Raw genomic sequence first — 15,384 nt, forward strand, 5'->3', positions numbered from 1 at the left:
TCACCACCTCCAACTTCGATGATGTGGGTGTCCTGCAGAAGAAGCTGGTGCCTTTCACCAGAGTTAAATATGCATCTGCCCTAAGAATTTGAGAAGCTGAAGGAAGATCCTGGGGAAGGTGGGGCAACTGCAGACCGGGCTGCTGGCCCATACCTAGAAGGTGAGCCAGCAGATAAATGACAACGTGTGAACTACAGCAGTGCCTGGTGTCCCTACTCCACACTTCAAAATGTAAAAACAACATTCTTCTGCTTCACTTCTGCCCTCCAGTTAGCACGTAAAATGTTTCTTGTGGCTCATCCTAACTGGAAGCATACAGGGAAGGGAGTTCTGGGAAACATAGGACTAGTCAAGGTGACACATCACAAAGCCACCCTGCATGAATCAGCTCCCAAAGGGTCTCACTACTCACCTGAGGATAATTTGCTAAAGCTACAATGGAAAGTGGAAGACCATGGATTTCATGGTGACCCCAGCAAGTACAGTGGAGCCCACCCAGTAAAAATGCAGGTCTTAGCTCTCTGTCATGCAAGTATTGAAAACTGGCCTGTCGTAGGCTCTAAACTTAATACTGGGGTTCAGGAATGAGAAAGATACAGTCCATGCAATTTTATTGAATACATCAATATGTATTAGAAATGGTGAATGGATTTCCAACTTTAATGGAATTTAATGGTGAAAATATAGAATTCAGGAAACAATCAGGACAGCCCTTGTGTGGACCTTGTTGGGGCATAATAGGAATTGGAAATAATATAGTTTCTGTCTCTAAGCTGTTTAATTTTAAAATTATTTTTAAATAATTTTTATTGTCCCATTTACTGATTCATACATTTAGTGTTTACTTGGGGAATGTCTTGATGACGTTAACAGTGTTGACTGCCTCCGAGAAAGTGGAGTAGTGGGAGGGAAGATAAAGGTCAGGTTCTGTCCAAGGACTTTGGGCAAATCATTTTTTTAGGCCTCCATGGGGTTTTGGTTGAAGGCCAAGGCTTACCTTACCAAGTGACAAGCCTGGCTCCTCTACCCTCTGAAGAAGCCCGACAGGGGCATGGGAACCATGGTTGTCTCACCTGGGCTCAGGAAACACTGCCCTCCATCCCTGGCCTGGGTGGTCCAGGGCCATGGCCTCAGCCGAGCCTAAAGGAAATGGACTCCCTTGCTTTACACAGTAGTGAAACCAGGCAACACTGAACCAGAGCTAAATTGTGGGGCTTGCCCAGGTTGAGGGTGCAGCACAACAAAGCTCTGGACCAACGCTGGGCACATTCAAGGGCAGCCTGGTGCCTTCCAGGGGCAGCTTCCACTGTTGCCGAAACCCATTTTGACGGCACCCTCTGGGTTGCACAACTTCAGGGGTGCCCTGTGGGTGTCCCTGAATCTCAGTGGCTTTTCCCAAACACCAGGGCCTTGCTGAGGACATTTTCATTACCTCCCTTCCCTGAGTGTGGTGTCTGGGGTGTTCCACCCAGACCAGCCGGTGGGCCAGGTGACTGTCGGACTTCAAGATCAAGAAACTGGCTGGCCCTCAGGACTCCGTCCAGGAAACCAAGACGACCATCTAATTTCTTTGCTTCAGGCTACATAAACTCTTAGCAGTAAATGAAAGGGAGCATTTTACTGAACTGCAATGGAAAGAAGCATTATACAAGAAAAAAAGAATTATTTAAAAGATTATTAAGAGAGAAGAAACATTATTTTGTGGCTGAAAAGCTAAACCAACATTTCAGGAAATCTAAATCTAGAAACGTACCATATACAAAATCTGAAGTGGGTGGATTACAAATGATTAAGGAACACTAATATACAGTGAATTGTGACCTTAAGATGGTATGCACAGTAGTTGTACTTCAGTTATTGTTACACGACAGTGACTGACTAGGTACTGGTGTTTTCTGTGCTCTATACTTGCACCTGCTTAAGAGGGGGGCAAAGTGTGATTCTTTATTGACCTCAAGGTATTAACTGCCGCTTTGCTGTTGCCTGGAATTACAGCAGTGGTCTCCATCTGTGCTGAGGGACCCTCTAAGGTTCCATATCTGGGATCCGGATTCTCAGGGCCTATCTGCACTCCTGACCCACATGTCGTGACCTAGGTTCACCGTGGTCCTTGACTCAGACTGCTGGTTTCTGTTGTGCCCAACCATCGGTATCCCTGTACGACCAGCCATCCTGTCTGCCCTCCCTACCTTGGAGTGTCCCAAGTCTGAGCCCTGGTTTCTGCCCAGTGCAGTACGATTTTATTAGTAAGATTCATCATTACTGGTGGGAGAGGCTGACAAAGCAGTTAGGCTCTCTCTCAGCTTTGTCTTAGCTGTAAAATGAGGATAATACCTGCTGTTCCATTAACCTATAAGGTATTTGTGAGGCTCAAACATTTTGTGTGAAAGTACCTTGCAGATTACTGTAAAGAACTAAAAAACGTAAGGTGGTTTTGTGATCGTTTACATTACCAAGGTTAACCTAGACATGGTCACAAAATTTAATAACCTTACCACAAAATGCTTTTAAGACTGATTTCAGGATCTAAAAAGCAAAGTAAAATGGAGTGTTATTAGATCTTCAACTTCACTTCAGGTAAAGGAGGCATTTTTCTGCTATTTTGATGAACCCTAGAGGAAGAGGGCGAGGTCGGCAGGAGGCCTGAGCAAGGGCTGAGAGAAAAGCAGCGGCCTCTGCCTCCCTGAGTCCCAGAGGAAGTCGCAACTGCCGCATTCGTGGTCACCATGGTGACGGGACCAACTTCCGCCCCACCCTATCCTTCCCCGCGAGGCGCACCATGACAACCAGACTCCTGCGTTGCGGAAGCTAGTACCTAGGTTACTACGGTTAGGGAATCGCGGCGGTGGGTACCACCGCTACTCCAAGGGGACTCGAAAATGTACAGCCAGCGGTTTGGTATCCTACAGCGGGAGATTAAGGGCCCCACTCCCAAAGCAGTGATTGTGGTAAGCACGGGATGTGGTGGGAGGGTGGAGGACAAGTGCAAGACCGTGCCACTTTCTGCATCTTCCCGCACTCCGGGCCCAGTCGAGCGAACCAGACTTCCAGCTGGGGCTCTCAAGGGGAGCATGTGCCTCATGCATTGGAGATGAATTATGAAAGGAAGGATAAGGTCGCTTCCGTAATCCATCTTTCCCCATCCCCTCATAGCCTCCCTCTCCCCAGCCCCCGCGTCAGTTATAATACTTAAATTCTGTCTTTGGAGAATAACTACTTGGGATCTTGAGGGTTTTCAGTCTCCAAGACACCCTAAGGAGTCCCTTGCTATGTGGTGTGTATGTCACCAGAAGGGGCACTGGGCCAGGCGGCAGGAAATCGGATCTGGGCTGGTGGTGATTCAGCTGTATGATCTTGGGTTGATCTTGCAGCCCTAGGAAAATTGTCTGTGGGAGGGGTGTTGGCCTGTGAGGGATTGTGAGTGGTTATGGAGCCCTTTCTGTGTGAACTTAACAGTAACAGAAGTGTCCCTGCAGGCCTGAATGGCTAAAGGACTGTTTGTTGTCTGGAAGGCTGGGATGGTCACAGGCGGCTAGGGGAATGCTGCCTGCTGCAGAATTTGATGGGTCCTGCACAGAACCCCAGGCACAGGTCCATGCACCTGTATTTCAACAGGCTAGAAAACTTCCGTGTGTAATTAGGCAATTGTAAGGGTATTATTGCCTATATCTGCTGTGTGCAGCACCAGTGGAAGATACAGGTGTGGATACAGTGACTCTGGGACATTTACCCTTCAATAGAAGTCTGTTCTCTGCATTTCAGTTGCTTATTATCTAATTGCAGAAACAACTTGCCCATGAATAAAATCACTAAAGGTTAACAGTAGGTAATGATTGACATGCTATAGTCTGTGATGGCCCTTTATGGAAGAAAGATCAGGGATAATGAAGGATACAGTTTTATGTTCCATGGTGCACATAGCAATTCTCAGTCAATTTATTTAATTTTAAAAAAGATTTTACTTTATTTTTAGAGAGAAGAAGGAGGGAGAAAGAGGGAGGGAAACATCAATCAGTTGCCTCTCGTATGCCCCCTGCTAGGGACTGAACCCACAACCCAGGCATGTGCTCTGACAGGGAATCCAACCAGCAACCTTCACTTTGTAGAATGACACCCAACCAACTGAGCCACACCGGTCAGGGCAATTCTCAGTCAATTTACAGACCTGCTCCCTCTCTTCTAGGTCCAAGAACTGTAGGATTAGGTCTGGAAATCAGTAAACTGGAGTTTTCTACAGACTGTAGGATTCAAGGTAATGATTACAGACAGATTTCATGAGGGACAGAAACTTACCTATTTTGGGTTCAGTATGCGAACACAGAGCTCGGGGCTGGTGCCGTTCATTACTTGTGTTGGAAGCCAGTAAGGATTTCTATTCCACCAAATTATGACCAAACCAGAGAAGCAGGCCTATTCAGTGCTTTAAGCTTAGAGAAACAAAAAGGAGAAGGGCAGAGTCAGTGCATCTCAGGTGTCAGAGTGTGGTAAGTGTAGATGTTAGAGGTTGAGGAGTTGTGGTGGGAGAAGAGTAAAAGCCACCAGAGCTGAGACTTGGATGCCAGACAACTCCTCCAGGAAAAAGCAATAAAAGATGTAGTGTCTGAAAATATAGAGAAGTGAAATGAGCCACAGTGTTTGATGAGTGCCTCCTAGGTACCCAGTTACTCACTTCTCAGAATAGTTTTTTTAGGAGGACGTTTATTTTGATCATGGGCAGAGAGGTAGAGCCCAAAATCAAACCTGGGATAGAAAACATTGTTGTTTGAGACATTAAATTGTAAATTGTAATACTAGAAACTATAATGTGAGCTGTTACAGTAACAAAAGCCTTCAGTGACCTTGCAAATACAAGGTAGTTACAGAATTCTTTACTCTCTTGCCTTTAGCACAGTTTAGAGTCCAATGTCCACACATGGCTTTTGAGCACTTAAAATATGCCTAGAGTCACATGTTGAGATGATCATATTTTGGATATTCTGGTTAAATAAAATATATTATTAAAATTAATTTCCCCTGTTTCTTTTCACTTTTAATTTTATTGTTTAATTATGGCTTACATTTAGTATTGTTTTGTATTAGTTTTAGGTGTCTTTTTACTTTTTAAAATGCATCTACTAGAAAATGTGAAATTACAGATGTTTTACATTATATTTCCATTAAACAGTGCTGGTTTTGACTTAAGACAAGACTGTGCATGGATTGGCATCTTCTTGTTAGAGAACTCCAGATCATACCTCATTCATCCAGAGACTGCGTCCTTCCTGACCACAGACGCCTGCATGCCCCAAGCTTAAAGGGCTTCCTGATCCCCGGCTACTGCTCAGGCTGTTTCTCACCACCACCCTCTTACCCCATCCCCTCTTGGTCAAAATGTACCTCGGAGCCTGTTGTTGTTGTTTTTTAAATATTTTATGTATTCACTCCTAGAGAGAGGGGAAGGGAGGGGAAAAGAGAGGGAGAGAAACATCAGTGTGTGAGAGAAACATTGAACAGTTGCCTCTTGCACACCCCCAACCAGGAGCGTGGCCTGCAACCTGATTGGGAATCCAACTGGCAACATTTCAGTTCACAGGCTGGCACTCAAGCCACTGAGCCACACCAGCCAGGGCAGAGTCTGGTTCTTGACCTGATGACTCAAAACCATTGATTTCTAATGACATTGGTGCTTGGTTCCTGTTCTTAGTCTGTTAGTCTACTGGGAGCCTGAGTTCCTATGTGTATCCCACCCAAGGTGCAGCCTCGACCCTGCTCTGATTTGGTATTACTGAATCTGCATTTGTAAAACATTGTATGGCCCTGAATGGTGTGGCTCAGTGGTTGGGCATCATTCCACAAACCAGAAGGTTGCTGGTTTGATTCCTGGTCAGGGCACATGCCTGGGTTGCAGGTTCAGTCCCTGGTTGGGGTGCATATGAGAGGCAGCTGAATGATTCAGGTCAAAATTTTTCAATCTCTCTCCCTCCCTTCCCCTCTCTGAAAATAAATAAAATCTTTTAAAAATGTTATACATGTTACATAACAGTAATTTTTTAACTGGCTGCAGACGCTAAATATGGATTAGCTCCTTCCCATGACATAACCCCAAATATCATGTCTTCAACATACCTCTCCCTTGCCTTATCTTTTCAGCTAAATCTAGGTATCTGCATGTGTACCCTGCCCCTGAATCTGTTCATCAGGCTGTCTCCAGATGCTGATTTTCTTTCCCCAGGAGACTCCTTTACCAAGACCCAACCCCATATTTTGATAATTCTGATAGTGATGTTCTTCTAAGTGTGAGTGATCAGGTTGACTCTCTGCCCTGAGTGGAGAGTTCTGTGCGTGTGAATCAGCCCCTCAGAGCCTCACCACTCACATGAGGTTGACTTGATAAAACTGGCTGGAGAGACAAAGCTCAAGACCATGGATTTAATGGTGGCTCTAGGAGAAGCAGAGATTGCACCAAGCCCACCCAGACACATTGTCTTTCCTTTCTGTCATTCAGACTGAGAACCTGATAGTGGTAGGTATTATGTTCAATGCTAGGAATACAGAAATGAAAAAGATAGAGTCCATGTGATTTTATTAAATGTATCACTACATATTCAAAATAGTGTATGCATTTCCAACTTTTGAGTGGATATTTGTAAAAAATGAACCTATTTATAGCAATTCAACTTATCCAAAATGCCAGGGGCACAGCCCTTCCATTAAACTTCTGGCACCATAGAAATAGCAATGAAGTTCTACCACTAGTTTTGCTTTCCTTTTTGACTTTTCCTTCTTCCGTCCCTCCCTTTTCTTCCTCCTCACAACTCATTTAATATATATAGTTGACCCTTGAACAACACAGGTTTGAATTGCACAGGTCCTCTCATACATAGATTTTTTTCAGCAAATACCTGCATTATTTTTGATTCAGTTGGGAGTCGGAGGATGTAGAGAGCCAATGGTATGCATTAATCTACATTATTTTATATAGGGGACTAGCATTCAAAGATTTGGGTATTGGGAGGGTGGGCCCTGGAACCAATTCCTTGTGGATACTGAAAAACTTAAAATTGGGGGAGTCAAGCTATATGTGGATTTTTGACCATGTGGAGGCATGTGCCCCTAATCCCTAATTGTTCAAGGGCCAACTGTACTTAGATAGTAGCCTCTTTTAATTGAAAGTGTTTTGATGGTGGTAACTATGTTGTCTGACCCTGAAAATCAGTGGAATACTGAATGGCAAGATCAAGGTGAGGAATTGGAAAACCTCTAATTCTTGTTCTATTCAGGTCTGTTCCAGTTATTTGAAGCAGCTTGGGCAGATCATTTAATGTCTGTGGTTTGACCAAATAATCTCTAGACTCGCATTCAAATATTTTACGTTATAATCCCATGACCTTTTACTCAGACAGAACATGAGAAATATTTCAGACTGATTTCACAAACTTTTAGATACAGACTCAAAGAATCAAGCAAGTTACACCTTAGCCACTTAAACTTTGCAGTTGTAACAGGGTATATGAATTTTATTATTTTTTCTTTTTTTATCGTATTTTTTTCCATTGGCATTTAGCCCCTTTATAACCCTGTCCCCCGTATTAGTTTTATATACCAAGTTTTATTTAGTATGAATATTGATGGAAGTCATAATTAATTGAAAAGATGCTATTGGCCTTGCTTGGTGTGGCTCAGTGGATTGAGTGACAACCTGCGAACCAAAAAATTGCCGGTTTGATTCCCAGTCAGGGCACATGCCTGGGTTGCAGGCCAGGTCCCCATTTGGGGGCGTGTGAGAGGTAACTGACGTATCTCTCACTCACTAATGTTTCTTTCCCTTTCTCCTTCTGTTCTCCTCTCTCTAAAAGTTAATAAATAACATCTTAAAAGAAAGAAAATATGTTACTGATTTTGGATCTATCAAAAGTGATGGTTGTTATTTGTTTTCAGAGAGCCAAGCCTCCCAAAAGCCATAGAGTTGAGCAGCATCTTGAAAGAATCCGACGCAACTATCAGAAACATCAGGCTGTTTTGGATTCCATTAAGTCAATAGAGCGGGATCGCTCGAAAGTTGACTGGTACCAGCAGAATGACCGCAAATTTGTGAAGAGTCTTGTGAAAGCAAGAGTCAAGGATGCCACACAAGGGTTTATCATCAACACTGAAGAAAGACGAAATAAGTAAGGCTTACAAACCTGATGGCCAAGACTACACAATAGCCCTAAAACCACAACCTGAGATCGACCAATCAAAAAAAAAATCAAGTGAATTCTATAGCGAGAATCATGGCCAAGATATTAATATTCCTGCCAAATCAATAATTATTGTTTATATTTTCACTTGTAATAAGCTACATTATCATGATAGCAAAAGAATAACTGCTTTATATTTTGTTACTTTAATTCACATCTTTTGTTGAAGGTGCACATTACAGATCTCATCCATGTGGGATCAGGTAGAACATGGCCCAGATCAGTGTCTTCATCGCTTGAAATGGCAGCCGGTTTTCTTTTATGGAAGACCGCATTGGTCTTTTTCTTCCAAAACTTATAGACATGAACTTCTGAAATCAAATTTAACATAATAAAAATCAGTAAAAACGGTACATGTGGCATCACAGTTTTTTGTTTGTTTATCATTTTATTTCAGGCTCCGTGAGCTTTTAGCATCAGAAGAAAATAAGTATTTCACTGAAATGCAATTGAAAGAAGAAACAATTGAGGAGAGAAAAGATAAAATGAAAGAGAAAATCAAATTATTAAAGGAGAAGAAAGAAAAAGAGAGACAGGATTTTGTGGCTGAAAAGCTAGACCAGCAATTCAGGTATTGATGTCGGAAGAACCCACACACAGAATCTGGGCATTGAAAAGGATGTGGGAGACCTGGCTGGTGTGGCTCTGTGGATTGAGCACCGGCCAGCAAACCAAAAGGTCACAAGTTCGATTCCCAGTCAGGGCACATGCCTGGGTTGTGGGCCAAGTCCCCAGTAGGGGGGCGGGTGTGAGAGGCAGCCACACATTGATCTTTCTCTTCCTCTCTTCTTCCTTTCCCCTCTGTCTAAAAATAAAATAAGTAAAATCTTAAAAAAGAGAGAAAAGGATTTGGCCAGGGTTGGTTGGAACATCATCCCGTAGACCAAAATGTTGCAGGTTTGATCCCCAGTCAGGGCACATACCCAGGCTGCAGATTCGATCCCTGGTTGGGACGCATACAAGAGGGCAACCAATCAATGTTTCTATATCTTATCAATGTCTCTGTCTGTCTCTCTCCTGTCCTCTGTCTCTGAAGTAATAAAAAATATCTTCAGGTGAAGATAAAAAAAAATAATAATAATAATAAATAAAAATAAAGATTTAGGAGTGTTAATTTACAGTAAAGTATAGCCTTAACAGAGTATAGCCAGTAGTTGCATTTCTAAATCTTGGTGATTATATACACATCATTGTATAATGCAGCACTGAGGATTTTTGTCTTATTTTGTGTTAAGAACACTTAAGATTTACTCTCAACAAATTTCAAGTATACAGTACAGTATTATTGCTTATAGTCTCCATGCAGCACAGTAGATTCCCCAGAACTTACTCATTTTCTAACTCAAAGTTGGTGCTCTGTGACCAACTTCTCCCCTTTCCCCTACCCTGTCCCCTGGGCACGTGCATGCTACCCTCTGTTTCTACGTGTTCAACTCTTTGTTTTGTACTTTTAGACTCCACATGGAAGCAAGACCATAGGCTCTTTGTCTTTCCGTGTCTGGTTTATTTCATTTAGTATAACGTCCTCCACGCTCATTCATGCAGGTGCTATGGTGAAAAAAGTGGGAGGAGTGGGCATCCTTGTTTTCTTCCTGATTTTGGAGGAAAAGCCTTCACCTTTCCACGGTTGAATGTCATGGTCATTGAGGACCTGTCATATATGGCCTTATTGTGTTGAGCTACTTTCTGTCTCTACCTAATATGTTGAAAAAGTTTTTTATCATGGATTTGTCAAATGCTTTTCCTACATCTATTGAGATTAGCATATAATTTTTATTCTTCCTTCTGTTAAGATGTTTGTCACATGCATTGGTTTGCATATGTTGAATCATCCTTGCATCCCAGGGATAAGTCCCTCTTGATCATGGTATATGATCCTTTTAATGTGCTCTTCAATTGGACTTGCTAGTATTTTATTGCATCTGTGTTCATCAGGGATATTTGGCTGTGATTTTCTTTTCTTGTAGTGTCCATGTCTGCAGCTTTGGTGCCAAGGTAGTGCTGGCTTTGTAAATGAGTTTGGAAGTGTTCTCTCTTATTCTGTTTTTTGGAAGTGTTTGAGAAGGGTTGCTATTATTACTGAGTGGCTTAACAAAGAAAGAATGTCACTTAGGCTGTCAGGTCACCGAGTATGAATGCAGCAGGTGTATATGGTATTACTCTAGATTGGGAACAGAGTGGTCCAAGACAAAGTAAAATGTAAACTCTGAGTTTACAGTAGAAAACAGAAGGAATATAAGAATTCATCCTTTTAAAATATATTATTTATTACTTTTAGACAGAGGGAAAGAGAGGGAGAGAAATATTAATGTGTGGTTGCCTCTTGCACGCCCCCACTGAGGGACCTGGCCCACAACCCAAGAACGTGCCCTGACTAGGAATCAAACTGGCAACCCTTTGGTTCATAGGCTGGCACTCAATCCACTGAGCCACACCAGCCAGGACTATGAGAGTTCATTTTTCACAGCACATGAAATTTGAATAGGTGAGAAATCCGAAGGTCAACAGATGTGAGAAAGAAACAAAACCAAGCATGTAGAAGGGTCAAGACACATGGTTCAGAGATAAAGCTTTTCCCATCTCCTCTCTCTCTGCCATGAAGTTGCTCTTAATTACATAGGCTGCCCTAAATCCTCCTAGTAGAGACCCAAGAGGGGATATTGCAGTGAGTAGTGCGTGCAAATTGCAGGTTCAGCAGCTAGCAAGGTAAGTTAGATTGCTAAAACTAGAGGGAATGGGAAGTTTCAGGGCTTGGGGAGCTGCTAATGCCGGCCAGGGAAGAAAAGGGGAGCAGAAATGCTTACACCCAGAACCGGCTTGCCGCTCCGCATTTGGCAGATGGGTAATTTGAGTTCCACAGGTACAAATTTTACTAGGTTCCCAATCTTGTAGTAACAAAAACTGGGTTAGACTTGGATGTTCTGCCCTTTCTGAAGTTTAGCCTCGCCTCCTGTCCTTGGTAGGGCTCAAACACTCCCTACGGGCTGCTGGAGGAGAAGATGCTGTGAGGGACAAAGGGGACACTAGCAAATGAATGTCAATGGGCCATTCTTTATTTCCCTAGTGGCTGGTGATGCTGAACAACTGTTCGTGTGCTTATTTGCCATCTGTATATCATCCTCTTCGGTGAAGTGTCTCTTTATGTCTTTTGCCCACTGTCTGATTGGATTAGCTCATTAAGTTTTGAGAGTTCTTTATGTATTCTGGATATGAGTCCTTGGTGTGGGATATGTGATTTGGAAATATTTTTTCCTAATCTGTAGCTTGCTTTTTATTCTCTTAACAGGGTGTTTCACAGAGAAAAACATTTTAAGTTCGATGAAATCCAATTTATCAATATTTCTTTTATGGATCATGCTTTTAGGTACACTGTGGTTTTCTTTTTAATGTCTTACGTTTATACACAGTTAGTGATTGCACCTGCCACAGATTAAGGTAGACAGTTTTTGGCTTTGTTTTGTTTTGGGGTGTTCTTTGGTAAACAAATACCCTAAGATGCATGGTCAGAACTCTTGAAGGCAGCCTTGTCCCTTTTACTTACTGGCAGAGGTGATGTAATGAAGTACCAAAGAGCCTAAACTCCAGGGCCAGCCTGCCAGGTTTTCTCTCCCATGCTTACACATATGAAATGTGTGCACTCACCCATGACGCTTAACTGCCCTGTGCCTCCTTTACTTCTCTATAAACTGGGGGTGATGATAGTGATGAAAATGAACTTACAAGAATGTTCACTGCAACATTGGTTCTTATGAAGATTATAAAAATTCATATATGTAAAGTGCTTAGAACAATGCCTGGCAGATAAAAACTCAATTACTTGCTAATAATATTACTGTTGCAGGTCATGTGGTTTAGGAAGACACAGGCTCCTTGAGTTTTGATTGCTCTAACTCCACAATGGGAATAATACTGGCTGCTACGTCTAAGCTATAGCGTACTCCTGAGTATGAAGTAAGATTTTATGTGTGAAAGTGTCACATAAAGCACTCACAAACAGAAAGTTGTCCTCTTTATCAATGATATTTGATGTCGGGAGATAGCTATTCTACTTATCCAATATTATTGATAAAAAGAGAGCACCCCTCAGGAGTTCCTAAGGTCAAGTGAGTAGGAGAATCAGTAGAATGTAGGGAGAAAATATCCGATGTTCATTTTTTATCTCCTTTTAATTTTAATTTTTTGCACATATTTAATAACTTATGTTATAGTGACAACTGCATACAGTTTATAAATAATAATCATATTTGTGGGTACTTAGAATTTTTTTACTGAAAGGGATACATAATCAAAAAAGTTTGAAGAGCTACTGATCTGAAGACATAGTTGATACGTGCACCTTCATACAAGTGTTATTGCAAGCTTTTTTAGCAGCAGGCATCAACTGCCTTAATGTTTTTGTATTTTGATTTTATAGTAAGGAAGGGAATCACCTTAAGGAAATCATCAGAGATAAGCAGAAAGAGGTACATGTAAGAATATTCACTGTACCGTGGCTGCTGTAGCTCAGTGGATTGAGCATGGGCTGCAAACCAGTGTTGCCAGTTCAATTCCCAGTCAGGGCACATGCCTGGGTTGTGGGCCAGGTCCCCAGTTGGGGCCATGTGAGAGGCAACCACACACTTGATGTTTCTCTCCCCCTCTTTTTCCCTCCCTTCCCCTCTCTCTATAAATAAATAAAATCTTAAAAAAAAAAAGAATGTTCATTTCAATGTTATAATAGAAGTCAGAAGTAACCTATATAGCCCTGGCTGGGTAGGTCAGTTGGTTAGAGCATCATCCCAATATGCCAAGGTTGCAAGTTCAATCCCTGGTCAGGGCTGATACAAGAAGCAACCAATGAATGCATAAATAAGTGGAAGAGCAAATCAATATTTTTTGCTCTCTCTAAAATCAATAAATAAATTTAAAAAAGAAAGTAACCTATATGTCCATCAAAAAAGGAAATGTATCAGTAAAGCATGATATGTTCATAGATTCTAGCCTATATTACACAGCTTAGTAAACTAATAAGTGTTTGAAGTTAGGAATTATTTTTAAGAATATTTCCTGAGAAAACATTTTTTTACTGTCTTCTTTTTTCTTTATTTTTTATTGTTTATGCTATTACAGTTGTTCCCACTGTTTTCCCCTTTGTCCACCTCCACCTAGCCCCCACCTGCTGAGGAAACAGTTTTTTTTTTCTTAGGATTTTTTTAAAGAGAGGGAAGAGAGGGGGAAAGAGAGGAAGAGAAACATTGATGTGAGAGAGAAACATCAGTTGGTTGCTTCTCATACGTGCCCCAACCAGGGACTGAACCGGCAACCCAGGCATGTGCCCTGACTGGGAATGGAACCCGCAACCTTTTGCTTTGTGAGATGATGCCCAACCGAGACACATCGGTCAGGGAGGAAACATTTCTAATATAATATTAGGTAGAAAAATTAAGATATAAGGAGATATTGATATAGATGTATAGTTATATAGAACAACCCCAATTCTAGTAAAAATGCACATACACAAGATTGGAAAAATACTAATACTCTAATAGCAGTTATTTCTTGGCATTGGAACCAAGTATTTTTAGTGTCTTCATACCTTTTGTATTTTTCAGTTTTTCTGTAATGAACATGTTTTAGTTTTGTATTTAGGAAGAAGGAGATTATCCTCCTTAAAAGCAAAATATAATAGGCCATACTTGTTATTCTTGGGTCTTAGATTTTTATTATCTATTTATTTTTAAAATTTTTAATTTTTCAATTACAGTTTACATTTAATATCATTTTGTGTTAGTTTCAGATGCACAGCATAGTGGTTAGATAATTGTGTACTTTACAAAGTGACTCCCTCAATATTTCAGGTACCCACATGGTACCAGACATAGTTATTGCAATATCATGAACTTTATTCCCTATGCTGTACTTTATATCCCCGTGACCATTCTGTAACTACCAGTGTGTACTTCTTAATCTCTTCAACTTTTTCACCCAGTCCCCTAAGTTCCCTCCCCTTTGGCAACTCTCAGTCTGTTCTCTGTGTCTGTAAGTCTCCATCAGTTTTGTTTGTTTATTTTTTCTTTAGATTCCTCATATAACTGAAGTCATAGGGTATTTGTCTTTCTCTGACTTATTTCACTGAATATAATAACCTTTGAGACCATCTATGCTGTCACAAATGTTAAGATTTCATTCTGATTATGTTTAAGATTCCTGTGTGTGTGTGTGTGTGTGCGCCACAGCTTTTTTTGTCCACTTATCTGTTGATGGACACTCGAGTTGCTTCTGTATGTAGGCTACTGTAAATAATGCTGCAATGAACATAGAGGTGCATATATTCTTTCAGATTAGTGTTTTGGGTTTCTTTGGATATATACCCAGAAGTGGAATTGCTGGGTCATAAGGCAGTTCCATTTTTAATACTTTTAGGAATCTTTGTACTGTTTTCCATAGGTGGCTGCACCAATCTGCATTCCCACCAACAGTGCACAAGTGTTCTTTTTCTCTACATCCTTGCCAACACTTGTTGTTTGTTGATTTATTGATGATGGCCATTCTGACTGGGGTGAGGTGGATCTCGTTGTTCTAGATACGTATTAATTGAATAATTTTTTAGGGTATGAATCATAAGATTGGGAAGGAGTTTAATAAATTACCATAGTCAATTCTGATCAAATTTTACTGATGAATTTCAGACAGATGAATTCATTTTTCAGTGTTGAAGTGTTTTGTTTTGTTTGCTAACCTAGTGTTTTCAGCTTCTGTTACCTCCTGAGCCTTAGGTAACTGCTGGTAATCATTAATGTTCCTAACAAGCCTGACTATATATCAGTGAAACCAACAGTTATTTATTGGGTGCTGGGTAGGTAGTGTGGGGTGTATATTCCTGAAATATAGTCCTTAGTCCCAGCACTCAAAGTGAATCCAGGTTATGTAGGGAAATGAGATAAATCCTCATCAAATGGTGAACAGTACTTAACAGTGTTTAATAATTGTCAATTTGTGAGGTATTGATCAGTCTTGCAATGAGAGTTTAGACTTACGTTTTTTGGTCTTTAAGATTAGAATTTCATCAAAATTTCCATATTGAGCCTATTCTCCAACTCCAGTTTCTTGGTGCTGAATTTTATTTAGAAACCAGGGAGACTTGATATTTATAGACTTTGCCTTTAGCGGGGTCCTTATGAGTTGG

The 15,384-nt window shown here is 41.2% G+C and overlaps 1 protein-coding gene across 1 annotated transcript in view; it reads left to right on the forward strand.

Moving 5' to 3' along the window:
* The first annotated feature begins 2,822 nt into the window (after positions 1–2,822).
* CFAP53 (cilia and flagella associated protein 53) overlaps positions 2,823–15,384 on the forward strand; it is a 28,824-nt gene continuing 16,262 nt past the window's right edge. Inside the window, exons 1-3 of the mRNA XM_028524563.2 lie at positions 2,823–2,948; positions 7,918–8,147; positions 8,617–8,790. Of these exons, the coding sequence (XP_028380364.1) occupies positions 2,880–2,948; positions 7,918–8,147; positions 8,617–8,790 (473 nt within the window). The 5' untranslated portion in view covers positions 2,823–2,879. The remainder of the gene's footprint in view (positions 2,949–7,917; positions 8,148–8,616; positions 8,791–15,384) is intronic.

Source organism: Phyllostomus discolor, chromosome 9 (assembly GCF_004126475.2).
Source record: "Phyllostomus discolor isolate MPI-MPIP mPhyDis1 chromosome 9, mPhyDis1.pri.v3, whole genome shotgun sequence".
Lineage (NCBI taxonomy): Eukaryota > Metazoa > Chordata > Mammalia > Chiroptera > Phyllostomidae > Phyllostomus > Phyllostomus discolor.